The sequence below is a fragment of the Cavia porcellus genome, unplaced genomic scaffold (assembly GCF_034190915.1).
Source record: "Cavia porcellus strain 051 isolate PalLab524CR breed Dunkin Hartley unplaced genomic scaffold, mCavPor4.1 scaffold_27, whole genome shotgun sequence".
In the NCBI taxonomy this organism is placed as follows: Eukaryota; Metazoa; Chordata; class Mammalia; order Rodentia; family Caviidae; genus Cavia; species Cavia porcellus.
This window is the reverse complement of record NW_026947510.1, coordinates 12,423,945-12,445,126: the sequence shown is the minus strand read 5'-3', so window position 1 is coordinate 12,445,126 and position 21,182 is coordinate 12,423,945. Positions and strand designations below refer to the sequence as shown.

Here is a 21,182-nt window from a genome sequence, read left to right as displayed (position 1 = left end):
TTGTTTATACTTCAAATATTTTAAATGGCTCCTAAGTAGTTTGTTATTGAATATATTTGTGAACAGCTCTGCAGAAGTGCTTTGACTAGTTGACATACAAAAATAATTGAATGAGATCTTGAATTTATTTGAATAAATGTAGCAGATACTGATATTTTCAAAACTCTTTGCAGTTGAGGCAGTTTTTTTTATATGACTAAATGCAGCAAATATTGATATTTTCAAACTGTTAATGCTTTGCAGTTGAGGCAGTGTTTTTTTATAAACCAGTCATGGTCAGACATGATGTTGTTTATTACCATAACACAATTCAAGAATCCTGTGAAGTGTTACTATTTCCTTAATGTTAATTATCACTAAAATGATAACTCCAACATGAAATGGAGCTGAACAGTTGTTTCGTTAGGTGGAACAAATCTCATTCTGCTGATTATTTCAGTTTGTTTGATGAAAGAAAAACATTAACTTGTTCTTTTCATTTCAGGTTGTAAATACTTTAGGCAAAGCAGCAGCAGAAAGGAAGTTTGAAACTCTGTTGAAACATCTGTCACACCCTCCCTCATTCACAACTGTTAGAGTAAATACACATTTAACCTCAGTTCAGCATGTGAAAACTCTGTTGCTTGATGAATTTCAGAAGGTTTGTGTAAATCTTTTGTTGTATTCAATTAGATTTCTACATGCTTAGTTGTGCCTGAGTAAAAGTTGAAGAATGATATATTCTAATTTTTTTTTGTTGTTTTTTTTTTGTTTGTTTTTATCCGTACCAGGGATCGAACTCACGACCATGTGCTTGCAAGGCAGGCACTTATGCCGCTGAGCTAAATCCCCAGCCCCCTATATTCTAATTTTATAAATGAGGAAATTGAGAGTCTTGAACATTTTATTTATCGAGCTTATATATAGTGACAATACTAGAATTTGAACCATGAATTTCTGATTTTGAATATATTAAAGTTTAGGATAAATTCCCGAGTCCTCTTAGTCTTGCTTCTTCATTAAAATATATGCAAAAAGGATCATTCTGAACCTGTTATCTTGTAATCAGAAAGTAATGAGTAGGGCCGATTATATAATGTCTGGTAAAGGGAATACTTAGGTAGCTCTCATACGGTTAAATTTTTAATTGAATTAAGAGATAGATATTAAAGGACCTTGTTATCTTTAATAAAATCAGAAAATAAAACAATATAAGTAATCTATTTTAAAATCTATTTAAAAATTGTGCAGAGAGCAATTGGGGGTATGCAGGTCCATAGTTTCATATTTAATAAATTATGTGTAGAACTTGGGCATTCTCCTATACCAATTTGACAGGGATATAAGATCTCATGAACTGGGGTCAGAGTTGGAGCAGACGAGTCACTAGGCTTTTAGTTCCTTAGTCTAAAAGTTAAAATTGGATAGGAAAGCCTGGGTAATAGGCACGGGGTAAGAAACTGTGGTACAGCTGTTTCTGAATCTAATTGGAAAGAAGACTTGGGAGAATTAGACATTAAATCTTTGTTTCTCCATTCAAAATTCCACATATGTCCTATAGAGATATCTAGACTAGTGTAATATTCAGTGCTTTTTCCTCAAATTTGTTTGAACAAAGTTTTTTCTTATTTTTATTTTTCCAAATCCATTTTGTTTTGACAGAAAAAGAAGGGAAAAAAAAACTAAAAAAAATTCAAAACACATCAATCAGGGAGCAACAGTGGTATATTGTACATTGTCACCCCCAAACCATTCACCCAGAGCACAAGACAATTGCCTGAATAATACCAGCACAAATCTTTCTCTTCAGTGAACTCAGAGAAATCAGTAGTATAACTAGTTTAACTATTTTTTATGTTCATCTCCATATACATATGTTGTTCTTTTCAGCTTCTCATGCTGAGACAACATAATATTTACACATAGGTGTGTGATTTATTTCACTAATGAGTATGGTCTCAAGTTGCATCAGTTTACCTATAAAAGTCTCCAGTTTTCCTTCTTTATGGCTGAGTGAAACCCCATCATTTTTATCCATTTCTCAGTGGATAGGCATTTAGGTTATTTCCAAGATCTGACTATTATAAATTGTGCTGCTGTAAACATGGGGCATATCTATTGCTATAGTAGGATGAAATTCTACCTGCTGGGTCGAATAGGACCTCTAGTCTTCATTTTTTGAAGAAACTTCAAACTCATTTTCACAGTGGTTGTACCAGTCTGCATTCCCACCAACAGTGGAAAAGGGTTCCCTTTTTCCCCACAGGCTCTACGGTATTTGTTATTGCTTGGTTTCTTGAGGATAACCATTCTTCTGGGGTGAGGTGGACTCTCTTTGCAACTCTTGAATGACCAGTGATGTTGAACATTTTTTCACATGTTTATTTGCTTTTTGTGTTTGTTCTTCTGAGAAGTATGCATTCATCTCAGATGCTCATTTTTGGATTATGTCTTTAAATCTTGGAGGACTGGTTTTTTTAGTTCTTTATATATCAGCAAACAAATTTAAAAAATTACACATTTCATTTGGCTGGCAAGGACAGAAGAAAACTGGAACCTTCGTATCTTCCAGTTTATAATGTCAAATAGTGTGACTTCTTTGAAAAACAATTTGTTAAGTTCTTAAAATATTAAACAAAGGGCTGGGGATTTAGCTCAGCGGCATAAGCGCCTGCCTTGCAAGTACGTGGTTGTGAGTTCGATCCCTGGTACCAGTAAAAAAAAAAAAAATTTAAAAAAAGAAACCTTTAAAAAAATATTAAAACTCGGCAGCCCAGCAATTCCATTCTTACAGACCTACCCAGAAAATAGTAGACATATATCCAGACAAATTCTTTTGCTTTTAATAATGCATCTTTGCAATTCATGCAGTTTTTATTCATTTTGGGAAGTGGGTACATGTAAATAATAGAGCTTCATTCTTTCTTTAAATCCTCCCTTTCACTCTTCCCTCCCTCCTTCTGAATCCCCTTCCCCATTTTTGTTGTTGATATTTTAATCTCATGTTTATGACATGTGTAATGTTTACATTCATTTAGATTATTCGATTTCCTAAATATTTATTCTACTGACCCCCTCCCTCTTGCTGATAATCTTTTGACCCATTGCTAAAATAAATAACCCAATCAAGAAAGGGCAAGTGAAATGAACAGACACTTTACAGAGAAAGAAGTACAAGTACTAAACAAATAAATGAAAACATGTTCAACATCCCTAACCAATGAAGAAATGCTACTTAAAACAATACTAAGATTCCACCTTAAACTAGAAAGAATGTTGATCATTAGGAAATTCAAAAATAACAAATTCTGGCATGGTTGTGGTGAAATAAAAAACTTCCTACACTGTTGGCATGAATATCAACTAGTGATAAAGATTGTACTACAGTGATGCTTGCATACCAGTGTTCATAACAGCATAATTAATAGCTAAATCTTGGAAACAGCCTGTGTATCCATCAACAGACGATTACATAAGGAAAATGTGACATCTTACATGATGACTATAAAGGACACGTTTGAAAGATTTGTAGGAAAATGGGTGCACCTGGATACAATGCTAGAGAAATCAAACACGCAAGCTTAAAGAACATGATAGTTCTCATTTGAGGCAGAGTACGAACAGAGCACAAAAAAGGATGGCTAGAAAGAGACGGTGGAATCTCTTGCAAATGGGAAAGGGTCCAAGAGCATATGCCTACAAAATCTCAAACGTGAATGTTTACAGTGGCATTATTTATGATAGTAAAGAAGGGCTACAATCCAAATCTCCATCAACCAGTGACAGATAAAATGCAGACTATTCATACAGTAGGAATGTATGTGTTACAAATAATTACTCAGATGCCACAACATGGATTAACTTCAAAAACTAAGTGAAAGAAGCAAGATAAGATATACCATATACTTTAGCAGTCCATTTATATACAATATCCAGAAAATAAATTTTTGGAGAAAGATTAGTGATTACCTGGGAACAAGGAAAAGGATCGACCTGAAATGGGAGAGATCTTAGTTGGAGTGATAGAAATGATCTCAAATTGGATTTTGATAAATGTATGCATTTACTAAACATCATTAAACATTTTAAATTGGCAAAGTTTTTGGTATGTAAATTATACCTCAGTAAGGCTATTTTAAAAATAACAGAGGGCAGAAACAAATAGAGAAAAAAATATGATAATGTGTTCGATTTTATGAAAGTTTTGTTTCATCTAAATGCTCCTGATAGAAAGGGGAGGAGAAAGACCTTAGATTGAGAAGAATTTATTTCCATATGAAATGTTTCTAGCTGGGTGTGGAGGTACAACTTCATAGCCACTGGGGTGGCTGAGGCAGGAGGATCACAAGTTCAAGGCCAGTCTGGACAAAATAGTTAGACATCATCTGAAAAATCAAGGAGCTGGGGAACTAGAAAAGATCTGTTTTCTATAGTTGTTAATGTAAGGCTAGCAAAACAGAGAGGGAGGCTGATGCTGTGGACCATGCTTGTAGTTCTAGCACTCAGGAGGCTAAGGCAAGAGGATTGCTGTAAGCCTGGTGTCAGCCTGCACTGCATAATAAGACATTGTCTTCAAAACAAAACAACAGTAAACCAAAACCCCCCAAAAAATGGAGTGTGGGAAAGTGGAAGAAGGGTTTGATCGAATGAGAAGGAGCGTACCCTTTAAATTACTTCATAGCTGTGTATTAGGGATGGTTACCTTCTGAAATATCCTCTGGAAGAAGTCAGGAAAGGTGGTGACTTCACAGAAATGTAGGTACATTAAAACAAGGAAAAAATTTTTTTTTCAGAATCTTAAGTTGATAAATTTTTCTAGTCTACAGAACAGTGCATTTATATAGTTTTTGTTTTTGAGACAGGGTCTCCCTGTATAGTGCAGGCTACCCTTGAAGTCACTTATGTAGCCCAGGCTGGCCTTGAACTGGTTGTAGTCCTCTTGCCTCAGCCTTCCAAGTGTAGGGCTTACAGGGGTGTGCCACTCTGTCCAGCCCTTGGATAGTTTGCAACGAAAGTTACTTAAGGTAAACATCGCTTGTGTTTGTAAAGCCAAACTGTGGGCAAAATTGAGTGTTAGAAGTCAAGATACTTCATGTATTAACTTCTCCATTGCTGGATGCAGTATCCCTTGAATAAAGTTTTAAGGAGGGGTTTATTTGCATCACAGTAAATCCAGCCCATAATTAGCCTGGTACAAGGCAGAGAAAAGCTGTTCAGTCTGTGAAAAAGCCAAGAAGGGGAAAAACAAGGGAGGAGACAGAAACCAGCATATATCCTTCCAGGTCATGCCTCTAATGACTCATCTCTTCCAAACAGGGCCTACCTGCAAACACATGAGACTTTTGGAGGACATTTTAGATGAAAATCATAAAAGTCCATCCTTGGCCCTAAAACATGTATGTCTGTCTCCTTATTACAAAATGTACTTACTCCATTATTAGGAGTAAGCACAATCTTAACTGCAGCATTGCTGAAAAGTCCAAAGTCACCTCTGAAACTCAAAGCAAACTTTTAGCAGTACGCTCCTATAGAAATCAAAACATACAGTATAAGGTAGACATTTCCGTTCCTACAGGAAGGAATGACAGTATAGAAATGAATCACACCAAAGCAAGACCAAAAACTACTAGAGCAAACATTTAAGTGCTGTAGCTCCGTATCTAGCACCTGGGGCAAGTTGTGGGCCAAAGTGACCTCCAAAGGTCTTGGGCAGCCTGACCACTATGGCCTTGCTAGTTACAGACCACGTGTCCACTCTTGGGCTGCCTCTGCTTGATGTCTGTGGCTTTTCTGAGCAGAGAATCCATGACCTGGCATGTGCACCTACTTGGGGTCTTTATTGTACCTTTGCCTTCTCACAGCTTCACACATCAAGTGAATGAATGCTGCTCAACTCATAGCAACAGGAAGAGGGAGAAGGGACAAGAATATACCCTTTCAGCTCGTGCCCCTACATAATTAGTCTCTTCTGACTGGCGTCCACTTCTGAGCACACGAGACTGTTGGGGGACATTTTAGATTTAAACCATAACTCCTCAGAATGATAAAATGTTTTGAGATGCTTTTTTATTTCCTATATGATAAAATGAAATTGCTCAGCTCAGGCTTCCCTGTCATGGTTGATCTGTCAAGTATCAGGATCTGTAAGTTGAAATTTATCAAAAATACTGAATGCTTTATAATTCTGTGTATTTATTTTTAACAGCAGTTTAATGGATTAAGTGTTCCTGTTCTTCAGCATCCGGACCTTGAGGATGTCTTACTTATTCCTGTGATTGGACCTAGGTTTGTGATTGTTTCCTTTGAAAATTATATTTTTCTTTGTAAAAAAAAAACTATTTTAGCATCTTTTTTTAATGTTAGTAATAGTATTGAGTTCATCTATTGTTAGCAGCTTTTTATAGACAGATTCATGATACAGACTTCAAACTTTATTATGGAAAATACTCTAGAAGACAAGGAGTGGGCTCCAGTACCTTGAGCATAGTACATTTTAGACCTAAATAATGCAGTGATTAGTATTTTTTCCACTTTCTGAAAAGTTTTATTTCGTGTTTACTTGTATTTCTTATGAGATTTCAATTCTAAATTAAAACTTTTGAGATGCAACGAAACTACGAAGGAACATATTTTCTACTTTCATAGGTAAAGTGTGCCAAAGCTTTTGTTTATAATACATCGATTATGTTAAATTACTGTGCACCAGATACTGTTATACTCATTTATATATTGGTAAGGCATATACTTAAAATAAAAAATACACTTTCATATTTTAATGGAAGTTTTGTATCTAAGGAGCAATTTAAAGTTCCTAATTATGCTGTACGATTTTTTAAATTTAAAAGAATTATAATAAATATAAACATTTACATTTTGTTAAAGTTGTAGTCAGCAATAGCAAAATGATTTTAAAAATTATGATTTATCCATTATGCAATATTTTATGACCTTTACAATGAATTATATATACAATTAAGATGTTTACGATCTGCTAAGTACCCAAAGCAAATTACTGTACTTAAGGTAATTATAATCTTTTCATTAGATACAACTACGTGTTTATATTTATATGTGGAAAAAGTTTGGAAACTACAACACACCCAGCTATTAACAGTGGTTAACTGTGAGGGGGTTCAATTGAACAAAAGGGGATAAATCACAAGGAATATTCAATTCTAACATTATTGTTTTTGTCTTTTAGTGTAAGCATGTATTATTTTTGTAATCATCGATTTTGTAGTTTTTTCTTTTTTTTACTTTAAACAGAATAAAACACAACAAAGCAAACCAAAACAAAACAGAACAAAGTAGAGCAGAGTAAAACAATGCAGGTAACACAGGATTTCAGAAAAAGACAGCAGGAAATGAACAGTGGCTACCATGATGTCTCTTGTTTTCTTCAAAATGGCCATCCATACCTTCATACATGTTGGAATCAAATAATTGAAAACAGATTAAAGCCATTCAAAACCCAAGAAAAAGGCATTATTGGCTTTTGAATCAAAAATGATAGGAAGTCATCAATGGCCACCATGGCATCTCATTTTCTATCATAGTTGTTCATACTATTACACATACTAAAATCAATTCTTGTAAACCCTTTAGGTGAAATTATAGGCATATACATACACATCTATCTTTTCTATATTAGAGGAAAAAACAAAACAACAAATGAATAACTATATCTAAGGGCCAAAACAATAATAATGTAGGCTTTCAAAACAAATTAGTAGGAACACAACAGTTTTTGTTGTTTTGCATAGTTATCTTCATAACTTTTATTTGAATTACCAGATACAGTCATGCAAAATTGATCTAATCCTATGGATGTTATCTGTTTGTTCCAAGAACTAATAGAATTAGTAGTACAATATCTTAGTAATCGTAAGTATATATATGAATTTAGCTTACTTTGTTTCTGTTCCTCCTTTTCTCTTTTTCCCTATGTTATTTTTACCTCTTTGAGCAGTTTCTTACCCTTTTTCAATATTTATTAAAGACTCTGTATCTTATTTACTCTTTCAGTTTCTTATACTAGGGAGACAATACAGGATATACACAAGTGAGTCAGGTTTATTTCACTTACGAGGATGGTCTCAAGTTGCATCCATTTACTTATAAAAGCCTCAATGTGATCTTTCTTTTTAGCTGAGTAGTAATCCATTGTATAAAAATACCACATCTTTTTTATCCATTCTTCAGTTGATGGGCATTTGAGTTGTTTCCAAGATTTGGCTGTTACAGATTGTGCTGCTATAAACATCACTGTGATACGGTGTTTTCAGTTCTTCTTGGAATATGCCCAGAAGTGGAATAGCTAGGTCAAACGGGACCTCTTGTAGGCTTTTTCTATTAGTTTTCATATGGCGTACACACTGTAAAATGAAAACCTCCATAATACACAGTTTTTTTTGTTTTTTAATCGGTACTGGGGATCAAACTCACGACCGCTTGCTTGCAAGGCAGGTGCTTATGCCGCTGAGCTAAATCTCCAGCCCCTCCTAATATATACAGTTTGATGAGTTTTGCCAAATAAATGATGTTGGCTAACCATGGGCTATAACCTAAGATTACAGAGCATTTATGTCAGCTCAGAAAATTCTCTTGTACCCTGCTTCCTTCCCAGGAAACTGATATTCTGGTTTCTGTCATGTCTTTTGAACCAATGAGCTGGCTAGAGAGGATCACAATCACAAGTGTTTTAAGGTTATGTACCTGATGAGGAGGCATAGTTGTAGTTGATGAAGTTTAAAATTTGGCCTCTTCTCAGTCTCTCAAATCTCTTTTATTCTTTACTTTTATACAGATTTTTTTGTATAATTACACAGTTAATTGGGTTTTTTCCTTCTTTATAAAATGAAGACAAATTTGTTCAAAAATTAGAATTTTACATAAGCATGAAAGTATTGTGTTTCCTATCAGTCTTCCTCGTTCTGCTTCTGTAAGCATTGAATTTGAATTCTCATAGTCTTTGGGTTTTTACCTGCACACATTCAAGTGTGCATTCATTTGTACACATTTTTAGAAAATAATTTAAAAATCAAGAATAGTTCATGTTGATCTTTGCTTGTTGCCTATAATTTTTCATAGTTTGTATAACACTATTTCATTCTAGCTACATAAATAGTATATTTGATCAATGAGATGTTTCAATGTATAAAACTGTATTGATACACACATTGCTTTCTCTCATTTTCATTATTGCCAAAACTGTTGACGTGTATATCTGTGGTCTCGTGTAAGCATGTTCGCAGAGTAAATGAGTACAACAGGGAAATGTGCTTAAAGTCTGTGCTTGTTTTAGTCATGGACTCATTCAGAAGTGGCTCATTTGTCAGTAATACCTACATTGTCTGTGTTCTCTGTGCTTTTCTTGTCTCTAAGATGGAGTTTAAAAACACTTCCTAGTTTCAAGATTTTGTGAGTTTAGAATAGTGAATGACACATTATAGATACTCAGTAAATCTCAGCAATTGATACCTCTCCCTGCTTCTGGATAATGCTTTCCATTATCCTTTATTTTCTGAACTCTACAAGTTCACACTTTTTAATTTTTTTCTTCTTATACCCTTTTTGGAAGTCTTGTAGTTTCTTTGAAAATACAATGAGACATTTGAAAATTTTCCTATTTTGTACATTTTTTATCTGCCTTTGGTTTATTTTATTTTTTGTACTGTGTACATAGGGTCCCTGTTAAATGTTGAACACATCCTTGGTGCTTTTCACTCACTACTGGAAATATTTGCACCTTGATTCACAGTTTGCTCAAGAACTAGACAGAATGGGCTGGGTAAAGAGCACACCTCTACAGCTGATGATACATGTTTTCTCAGAGTACTTTTAGTAGATCTTTTCCTGTAGCATACCTTCTGTGCTGGTGAGCACAGGTGATAAAATTGAACATCTTGGTGAAGGTTTCTTGTTTACACTACATTGTACCATGAACCACTCTTCCAGTTAATACAGACATTCTTTAATGGGAGGGCTAGTACTGCTACTAGCTTGTTAAATAAATTGTTTATTAAATGATGAATTGTGTATAGTGCGTATATTACAATATTTAGAACAACAAAACAGTCAAAGGAACCTCCAACTTGAAGGCTTTGCTTTCATTTGCATAATTCTTGACATGCAGCATTGTGATGTGTAACATAAAACTATATATAGTACTACACGGTACAGGGAGCAAAATTAGTATTGTATAAATATGGTGTGCTGTACAAAACAGACATTTGAGGCTCTGTAGACAAGATGTACAGAACTGTACCAAAAAAGATGGATCATAGCTCCCAATATTCATTAAACAAGCAGATCATTAAACGAGGAATATCTAGGGGGTGTCCTCCTGTCATCTAAATTCCCCAACACTAATGAAGGGCCAATCTTTCAAAGGGTAGCAATTTAGGCTCGCTTTTCTTTTGTTGTTGTTGAGTTTTCTTCTTTGTTGTTGTTCTGGTCATTTTTTGAGACACGGTCTCATTAAATACTTTAGGGTGATTCTCCTGACTCAGCTATCCCTGGGTGCTAGGATTACAGACATATGCCACCAGGCCTAGAAAAACCTGGTATATTATCTCTTTTCTGCACAATTGTCCATTCCAGATTTCATTCTTTGCTGTCTTTTCTCCCCCCTGGTACTGGGAATCAAACTCAAGACCTCGCATTTGCCAGGCAGGTGCAATGCCACTGAGCTATATCCCTGGCTCCTCTCCTAACTTTCTTAAAATGTCACAAAACCTATTTTTAAATTTATGCTGTGTATAAGATGCAAGAGTTAGGCCAGGGATTTAGCTTGGGTGGTATAAGCACCTGCCTGGCAAGCATGAGGTCCTGAGTTCAATCCCCGGTACCAAAAGAAAAAAGAAAAAAAAAAAAGGATGCAAGAGTCTTAAAAGAAAATGAGACACAGTTGATCAGCCTAAAGGCAGGGATTTTTGGTACAAGTCACAGTGTTATGATTGCCATAGCAGAAGTATAAATTAAATACCAGTGGAGCATAGAATAAGAAGGACCAAGTACACAGAAATTCGTAAAGATTTTTTCTAAGCAGACATTCTCTTAGTTGAATGGAAGGCTGAATAGAAATTAAGCTAATAGGGTAAGGTGGGCAGAGTTATGTGAAGTAGAGAGAAGGTGTAAGTGAAAATAACAAAAATTTAAAAGTGGTGGTTATGACCAAAGTGATCAAACTTAGCAGCTGAATTAGTTTTCAGAAGGATGAGTGAAAGTTTAGACTGTGGAAGTTGGGAGAGGTAGACTGTGAGATATAAAGGAAAATAAAGGGCTTTTAAAAACTAAGGAATCCCCCTCCTGGGTAATACATGAATCATAGTTTTATTAAATGATGATTGGACCTGTATTTTAGAAATATATTGGTAATAGTTACTCATTAGTGGGTTGTAAAGTTAACTTAATGGTCTTTAATGATCATTTTCTAAAGCAAGTCAAATATTTTATGTTATTACAATTCACGTAGAGAAAGTATTGTTTCAAGGGAATGTTTGTTACAGATAGATGTATGTCCACACACATGTCCATATAGTGGATCATGGTATTAAATGAGTTTGTTACATCAGGATACAGTCAAAATTTCAACTTTTTTACAGAAGATAAATTATAGAACTAGAGGCAAGTTATGAAGCTTTTTCTCTCTTTTGGTTTCAATATAGTCCACTAAACTAGATAACCTGAAAATGTTCCTATTTTGTATACTAAGGAATGCTAAATAAACTATAAAAATGCATAGCTGAGTGATTAAAAAGTAAGTGAATTATTTAGGCATTAGAAATGAATAACCAAAAAACAGTAATAAGCATGTGAATTGATACTAGGGGGTGGGGTATTAGAAAGGAGGTCGCTGGTTGGTTTTCTAAATTTCTAGTCTTTGATTTTAATAACAAGTGTTATACAAGGGTTGAGAAGTGTCTGTCAATGTAAAGGTGTGGTGAGGAAGTGTCTCTCGGGGTTGAAAAAAAATAATTGTAAGAACTCAGAACAGTGATTCTGTACATCATACAGGTGTTAATTCCAAACTCTTGCTACTCAAATGATCTTGAAACTTACAGTCTAGGAAACTGACATAAAGATTTAGTCCCATGAAATTCTTGAGGTACTTGGCACAAGCCTAGCAAAACCATCCTGGAGTGGTAAACTTCTCCTTTCCTCCTCCCTCTTCCCCCTTCCCTTTTTAGTTCCCCCTCTCTTCCCTCTTTTCTTTCCTCTCTCTTGTTCCACCCTTCCTTCTTTCACTTCCTCTTTCTTTCTTTTCTTGTTTTTTGGAGACAGAATACACAGCCTAGGTTGCCCTTGAACTTGAAGTCCACTTGCTTCAGGTTCCCAAGTACAAACATTTGTCACTATGCACTTTGAATCCAAGCTACACACTTTCTCATTTGTTAAGAGAAATCAAATCACCAAGAGTGAAAATCAGCATGTACAATAAATTACAGAGGTAGATTTCTCCCAAAACATAAACAAATAGAGCTCTCTGGTAGTAGCCATACATCAGTTTTCTTAAATGATTAAAGACCTGAGAGGAGAAAAGGTAGAACTGATACAGAATTTATGGAAATAAAAAAGGCATTAAAATTAAAAATATTCCACAAGTTAAACTAGACCCAAATTATAGTTACTGAATTTGTTGATAACCCAGGAAATTATTTAGAATGCAGCAGAGAAAAAAATACAAAAATAAAAATCACATAGTGGAAAGAAGTTTCTTCACATTTCTAATGAGTGCCACTTATAGAATACAAATATTGGAGGGAAAACAGTAGTAAAACAATGTGATGATTAAGTATTTTCCAGGATTGTTAGAACTACTAATGTTAGAACTACAGGTCTCAAAGCAAAACAATCCATATAGTAATACTTCAGAGTGAAGCTGCAGAACACTAGAGGTGGAAGGAAAATCTGGAAACCAATCAAGGTAAAAGGAACAAAGTGTGCTTTGTAATTGATTAAGAGATGATGCAAGTCTGGTGTCAGAGAATGGGCCCAGGAGGCTGTCAGAAGGGGAAAGCATGGCCTAGTGACTCATAGAGTGTCTACTTTTAGGAATTAGGGCTTGAAGATTGTGCTGGGTATCATTCTCGCTTTTCGCTTCTCTAAAAGTATCCCTGAGACTAATTTATAAAGAAGAAATTCTGCATAGTTTTGGTGGTGAAAAAGCCCAGCATCAAGGTATAGGCACTGGTGACAGCTTTCTTGCTGTGTCCTCCAGTGGTGGAGCATATAAAGTCAAGAAGGAGGGCACACATTTCTGAAAGCCCTTTTTGTAGCAGCATTAATTCATTGTGAGCTCTCTGGTAGTGGCCATAAATCAGTTTTCTTAAATGATTAAAAATGTAAAAATAATTTTCTCCCCTAAATACCTCCCAAAAGCAACATCCCATTATTGTTGCATGGGGGATTAAGTTTCCAATCCATGCATTTTGGCAGATACCGTTAGACCATAGCTCTAAGACTTCTTATTTGCTGTCTCAGTAGATAATACTGCCTTATTAAGAATTAGGCCGGACTTTACCTTAAAATCAGGCACATTGCTTATCACTGCTCCTATTCAATATAGTACTGGAAATACTAGCCAGAGCAATTAGACAAGAGAGAGAAATAAAAGGGGTAAAAATAGGAAAAGAGGAAGTTAAATTATCATTATTTGCAGATGACATGATACTCTACATAGAAGACCCCCAAAACTCCATTGAAAGACTCCTAGATAAAATAAATTAAGCAGTGTAGCTGGATACAAAATCAGTGCTCAGAAGTCAACAGCGTTTCTATACACTAACAACAAAATTACGGAGAGAGAAATAAGAGAAGCCACACCCTTCACACTAGCATCCAAAAAAATGAAATACTTAGGAATTAATCTCACGAAAGAAATAAAAGATCTATACAGGGAAAACTAAAATACCCTGAAAAAAAGAAATCAAAGAAAATCTCAGAAAATGGAAGGACATCCCTTGTTCATGGACAGGGAGAATAAATATTGTGAAAATGGCCATTCTCCCAAAACTGTTACACAGATTCAATGCAATCCCAATGAAAATACCATCAACATACCTCAAAGACCTAGAGAAATCATTCCTAAAATTCATCTTTCACCAGAAGAGACGTAGAATAGTGAAGGCAATTATAAGCAGCAAAGGCAAGGCAGGAGGCATCAAAATCCCTGACTTGAAATTATACTACAAAGCTACTATAATAAAATCAACATGGTACTGGAATCAAAATAGATCTGAAGATCAATGGAATAGAAGTTACAACCACAACTACCAACCTATTCAACCACTTTATCTTTGATAAAGGGGCCAAACATGTTCACTGGAAAAACAACAGTCTCTTTTATAAATGGTGCTGGAAAAACTGGCTCTCCATATGCCAAAAATTAAAACTAGACCCATGCCTATCACCATATTCTGAACTAAAATCTAAATGGGCCAAAGATCTGAATATTAAAACAGAAACACTAAATCTTTTGGAAGACAAAGTAGGTAAACATCTTAAAGACATAGGGGTAGGTAGAGAATTCATGAACAGGAATCAAACCGTACAGGAACTACTTCCCAGAATCAGTAACTGGGATCACATCTTATTAAAAAGTTTCTGCATGTCAAAAGAAATCTCCAGCATAGTGAAAAGAAAGCCCACAAACTGGGAAAAAATCTTAGTGAACTGTCCCTCAGACAAAGCACTTCTGTCTAAAACACATAAAAATTTAAAAAAAATCAAATCCCCGAAACTCAAGGTCCCAGTCCAAAAGTGGGCGTCTGAGATGAATACACAGTTCTCAGATGAAGAAATACAAATGGCAAATACATGAAAAAATGTTCATCGTTAGTCATTAGAGAAATGCAAATTTAAACAACACTGAGATTCCATCTACTTCTGAAAGAATGGCCAAGATCAAGAAAACTACCAACAAACGCTGGAGAGGCTGTGGGGAAAAAGGAACTCTCCTGCACTGTTGGTGGGAGTGCAGACTGGTGCAACCACTATGGAGGTCAGTCTGGAGATTCTTCATAAATCTGGGATTGGAAGTCCCATTTGACCCAGCTATTTCACTTCTGGGAATATTCCCAGAAGAACTAAAAGCATCATACCACAGTAATATATGTGCACCCATGTTTATAGCAGCACAATTTGTAATTAGCCAGATCTTAGAAACAACCTAAATGTCCATCAACTGAGGAATGGATAAAAAAGATGTGGTATTTCTGTACAATAGAGTACTACTCAGCTATTAAGAATGATCACATTGAGATATTTACTAATAAATAGGGGCAACTTGAGACCATACTCATAAGGGAAATAAGTCAAACTCGTGTATAAATACTGTAGTCTCTTTAGTGTAAGAAATACTAAGAGTACATAAGAATTTAGGGTAATCATGATTCCCCATTGCATTGTTTTGAAGCCTTATAATAATTGCAGTTGGTAGTGTATTTGTCCTGGTTTTTGATTTTATTATCTGCGATGGTATGAACAGCTAGTTTGAGAGAAACAAGCCATTATAATAGCCAGTACTGATATAATATCATCTTACTCTGAAGTCCTACCATGCCCTTGCTCTTGTGTTTCCATTGGCTCTATCATGTTGCACTTTATTGGATTATATTACGTGTGAAAGTATAAACAAATTTCCTATGGAAAATGAGATAATATAGTAGCCATTGTTTGTTTTCTGTTATTTGGTTCTGAAAACCCTGTAATACTCTCATTCTCTTGAATGTTTTTATACTATTTTGTTATGTTTGATACTATTGTATATGAAGTTTTACTCAACTATTTCAAAGAAACATCGTGGTAGTTACTGTTAATTACGGGTTGTCTTCTGATGAAATACTGTTTTGCTTACATTGTTCTGTTCTGATCTGCTCTGTTATTTCCTGTTTTGTCTTAATCTCTTTAAAATAAAAATAAAAAAGAATTAGGCCAGAGATATAGGTCAGCGGCACAAGTGCTTGTGTGGCAAGTGTGAGATTCTAAGTTCGATTCCTCCTACCAAAAAGAAAGAAAGTAAGAAAGGAAGGAAGGAAAACAATTGGAAATATACAATGAAAAGTTTTAGGGTCATTCCAAGGATTTGAAAGAGAAAAAGTGAATACTGTTTCAGACTTGTCAAGTAATGGTGGAGCATCGATGTGTAGCTACTTGCGAGTGGCTAGAAATGCTAGTCTAGAGTTTAGAAGACTAAACATAGACTTTGTGCTTTTTTTTTTTTTTAATGCTACTCAAACTTGCAGGTTCAGGTGATCCTCTTGCTTCATCCTCCAGAGTAGCTGGGAGGCGTGTGGCACATGCCAGCTCCATGAGTTATATTTTAAATGGTTATTGAAATCGTGTCTTGCTGAGATGTAAAGTAGTACAAAGGGAGGAAAGACAGTGACGTATTTTAGAACTTGGAGGATTGTAGGCACTAAGCCACAAAGAAATTTTCAATGGCCTATTTTGCATCTTGAAGAAGTAGGCAAAGAGCCACAGCAGTACATGCTTACAGTCCCAGCCCTGATGGAGGTTGAGACAAGGTCACAAGACCACCTGCACAAATGAGCAAGATCCTGTAGCAGAATAAAAAATTTAAAATTGGTGTTGGTGTGGTTTAGTGCCAAAGTCCTGGTCCCTACTGTCTTAAAAAAAAAAAAAAGAAAGACAGAAAAGCAGCAGTGTGAATGGATGGGCCCAGGAACATCCTGCATACCATAAAGTTGTGAAGTTGATTGAGATTTGATAATTGGACATCGTGAAAGAAAATGGAACACAGTTGATTCATAATTTATCATGTAACAATTTATCACTATAGCAATATTTTTAATACCTTGTGTATTGTACTCTTTTAGTCTTTGAAAGCAACAGAAGGTCATTTTCCTCCTATGCTATTCCAGGAAAAGTAATGCTTGTTCAGTGATTAACCAATTTCTTATGCCACTCGCCTGCCTTCCCCCAGATGGACTTCTTTGGAAGTTTTCTTCTTTCAAGTGCCCATTCTCCCTTCTTTCCTCCCCTTTTATAACTATTCTTCTACACCCCCTTTTTTTTTCAGCTTTCTTTTCCTTATTTATTCATGACAATTCAGACTAATAATATTTTTATAGAGTTTATTTTGAAACTTTGAAAAAGTTTATAGCCAAAGGAAGACTCTTACTTTGTTAAATAATTTCTCTTTTCTTAACTAGAAAGAACATAAAAAAGCAGCAGTGTGAAGCTGTTGTGGGGGCGCAGTGTGGCAATGCAGTGTTGCGAGGAGCCCACGTGTATGTTCCAGGAATTGTGTCAGCTTCGAGCTGTAAGTACTGTAAGGTAAATGGTTCTCTAAAATTCTCGTGTATTATTGAATGGGAAGTTCATTTTATTTTACTGAGATGCTTTTCAGTTTTTGAAAAGGTATTTTCCAAGCTTTGCATTTAATATCACCAAGAAGGACTTAATCTGATAAGGATGAACAAATTAGGTATGCATGTAAAGTTTTCTGTAATGTGTTTTTGCTCATAGATTAATGAGCAAGCCTGACGTGCTCATCCACTATTGATGTTCTTAGAGATTCCCATTCTACTTAGAGACTACTATCCTGCCAAAGAGCAGATCACTGTAACATGATTTTCTCCTTTCCTTAGTTATGAAAGCTGGAGATGTTATTTCTGTGTACTCCGATATTAAAGGGAAATGTAAGAAAGGAGCCAGAGAGTTTGATGGAACAAAAGTGTTTCTTGGAAATGGAATTTCTGCACGAAGCCGCAAAGAAATCTTCAGTGGCCTATGCGAACTGAAGTATGTCACTGGGTGTTATGGGAGAAACAAACATGCTTTCTATGTATCAAGATTATTAAAAATAATGTAAACATTATCTGGTTGCATTGTATGAATACGTCTTTAATGTTAATTCAATAGGAAAATATTTTATCCATAGTTCCATGATTTTTGGAAAAAATCTTACCATTTTAAAAAGGGTGAAAGATGAGACTAAAAGTCCAATTAAGACTAGTCAAATGTAATTATTAAATGATTTTACTTGTCCTTTTGAATTTTAATGATTTGAAAATTTTTATGTCTTTGAAGAACATTGAAGCTTATCTTGATAGAAAGTGAATTAGATGACTCATCTAGATCTGTTTAACATTTTAGTCAGAAAAATTTATAATTTTAATGTAATTTATAATTTTAATGTAAATTAAAAATATTTGTACCAGAAAACCAACACTCATAATGTTTGGATTTATTCAATCCAAAATAAAGATACAATTACTTCTAAATTACCTCTAGCCACTTGTGGCTCTGAATAAATTCATAGATAAACTAGGTTCATATTTTACTTGTGTTAGGAATGCTGTAGACAGCACCAGTGCTCCAAGGTTAACAACCTACAAAACCATGTCAATTTGTCTGTCCAGAACTGGACTAGAACCCTGGTCACTTTCCCATGTTGCAGAGGTTTTTCTGTATGTTTCAAATTAATTCTTCTAAAGAAACAGAACATTGAATGGAGAGCAATGAGATTAGGATAGAAGAAATAAAACTAAGTAGAAAGGAGATTGGGAAGTTGAGATTTTAAAATTCTACTTTTAAGAAAAACTGTGGCTTCCAGACAAGCTGTTTTCCTGCTTCTGGAGGCCACTCTAGTTTATGTCACCCTCCTTCCATCCTAATTTAATGTTAAATTTCTAAAGGCCCTTTATAATAACCTGTCCCCAGACACTAGGTACTTCTGCAAATTGCCCTGTCCTCCAACCCAAAAAGCAGCTGCTTTGGAGACAGTATGTCCTAACTCCAAACAGCAAATCTCCACTTCAGTTCATGTGCCACAGAGGATGGCGGGCCGTGTAACCCAGCAGACTGGGAATACATGCCCTGGATCACCGTCTTGAAGGCAGCCTTTAAATGTGCCCTGCTCCAGCTGGTAGCTGCCTCATTTTTCTGAGCACCTGCACTCCACTCTTGTATGTTTACCCGTACCAGGGATCAAACTCACAACCACACGCTTGCAAGGCAGGCACTTATGCCGCTGAGCTAAATCCCCAGCCCCTTCCACACTCCATTCTTGAAAGCATTCTCTTAGCTCTAATCAAACCTTCTCTGGCCTCTTTTATTGATGAGTCCTGAAAATTCTTTTTCTATGACAGGAGTCAACAAATCTACAGAATCACTTTTAAAAAGTAAATGAGTTAAGTTCCTTATTTTCAGCCTCAGGAACCCTCAGACCCAGCCCAGTGACAGTAATACTTTATAAACAGCCAAGAACTGATTTTGTTCTTAGAAGGCTTTGTGACTATAAAGATTATGTAGCTGTTGGCTGTGTGTGGATCTGTAATAAGAACTGGTATTTTGATTGCGTCTGTTAGTCATTATTAGTGGTATACTTTTCATTTGCTTACTTGATGTCCTGGCTACAGTTACTTTGCTGAGTAGTCTTCTCCCCTTCCCTTCCCTTTCCTTCCTTCTTTCTATTGCCCTCCTCTTCCCTCCCCGTCTTTCTCTTTCTCAGTACTGGGAATTATAACCAGGGCCTAAATATTGGTAGGCAGGAGCTTTACCATGGAACTGTATCCCCAGCCACTTTGCATTTTACTATGAGCAAAATCTCTCTTTGGTTTCCCAGGCTGACCTCAAACTTGCATTCCTGCATTAGTTTCTCAAGTCGCTGGGCTTATAGGAATTACACTGAGGTGCCAGGCTGTGAATAATGTTTTCTTTGTTGGTGGGAGAAGAAAGCAGCCATTTAAAAATAAAGTTGTTGGCTTTCTCTAACAATGTGTATATGCTCTCTCTGCCCTCAGTGGTCTCTGGTCACCTCTGTGATTGCCGTGCACGTCACTGCCTCCCCATGGCCTGGCCCTTCCCTTGTTTATCAGCAACACTGCCACTCATGAAGTGGGACAGACGTAGAAAAGATCATCTTCCAATTAAGTCTGCCCTGGACAGTTACTCTATAAAAAGATGAGAGTAGTACTGTGCTTGTCACTGCTTAGCACCAGCAGGACTCTAGGAATTTTTTCAGCTTTTATACAAGTACCTAGAATAGTACCTCATAAACTCAATAGTCAAGAAATGTTTGTTGACTGGAAAGTTATTAACAGTGGTTATATGTTGGTTACTGGAAAGATTAGGACAATTCTGCAATCAGATATTCTTTACTTTTTAATTTATCCAGAATTCTAAAGAAACTCTTGTGCAAGTCAAAGTTTTGCCATTTTATCCTTTTTAATTCTGGCCTCTCCTTGAGGTCAACATTCAGAACCGATTCACAGCACTGTTCTAATTATTTACATGTTAGGTAAAAGTTATAAAAAGGCAAATCATTTTATACTTGACATGTTTGAGAAATGATGCTGTGTAATTGATGTGGGTTAATGTTAGGTTTCCTATTTTTCAGAGGTATAGGTATAAGAATGACAGAACCAATATATCTGAGCCCATCATTTGACAATGTACTGCCCGGTTACTTATTTTTACAGGTAAGTATTAAAGTAAGATATTTACGGACATTGAAACTTACTTCAGAGAATTTCCCCCCTTATATTACTGCATTTTGTGGTTTATTTATATATAGTGTACATTATGATCTATCTTTGGTTAAATAGAGAAAATACTACAAGTACTCTTTTTTTTTTTTCACATTAACTTTATTTATTTATTTGGTCTTTTTGAAGCAGGGTTTCACTGTACAGTTGAGGCTGGCTTTGAACTCACCTTGTAGCCCAGGGTGGCATCAAACTCACAAGGATCCTCTGCTTCAGCCTCCCAAGCACTGAGATTACAGACTAACTTTTAAATTGCTACTAACTGATACACATATTTGACCTTAATTTAAGTGTTCCTTTTGTAATTCTGTGTAAGATTCAAATACTTCACTGTTACCATATTTTTTTCAGCAGTTATGAATTGTGACAAACTATTTTGATGCGTATAACTCACATTTTTTTTAACAATCTGCTAGTTAAGTGATACTAGCAATATTTACAGTGTAAGATGAAGATACTATAATTGAATTTAGCCCTTGAATCCTGGTTTTGGAGCAAATAAGATTGAAGTTGACAAAACAGCAAGTGATATGGAATGACCAAATGTATGTGTATTAGAAACAATAAAAGAAAAAAATCTCTGTTAGTTGGAGAAAGATGTTCCTTAAGTTGGACATCATAGGTATTTAGGTCTTTTGGGTTTTTATACAGTTTTGGGGACTGGTATACCTGACAGAAAGCAGGATG

At 35.5% G+C, this 21,182-nt stretch overlaps 1 protein-coding gene across 9 annotated transcripts in view; it reads left to right on the top strand.

Moving 5' to 3' along the window:
• Positions 1–21,182, top strand: part of Nsun6 (NOP2/Sun RNA methyltransferase 6) — a 49,467-nt gene that overhangs the window by 1,320 nt on the left and 26,965 nt on the right. For 6 of the 9 annotated variants that reach the window (XR_010043739.1, XR_010043740.1, XM_063237887.1 and 3 more), the window contains exons 2-6: positions 485–640; positions 6,185–6,264; positions 17,157–17,266; positions 17,595–17,748; positions 20,348–20,429. Coding sequence is in view for 7 of the 9 variants with exons in the window: in XM_063237887.1 (XP_063093957.1) it covers positions 485–640; positions 6,185–6,264; positions 17,157–17,266; positions 17,595–17,748; positions 20,348–20,429 (582 nt within the window). In the remaining 2 variants the exon portion in view is untranslated. Of the gene's footprint in view, positions 1–484; positions 641–6,184; positions 6,265–17,156; positions 17,281–17,594; positions 17,749–20,347; positions 20,430–21,182 lie in introns of those variants that run through there. The other 3 variants (XM_063237885.1, XM_063237889.1, XM_063237891.1) reach the window with 2 other exon arrangements.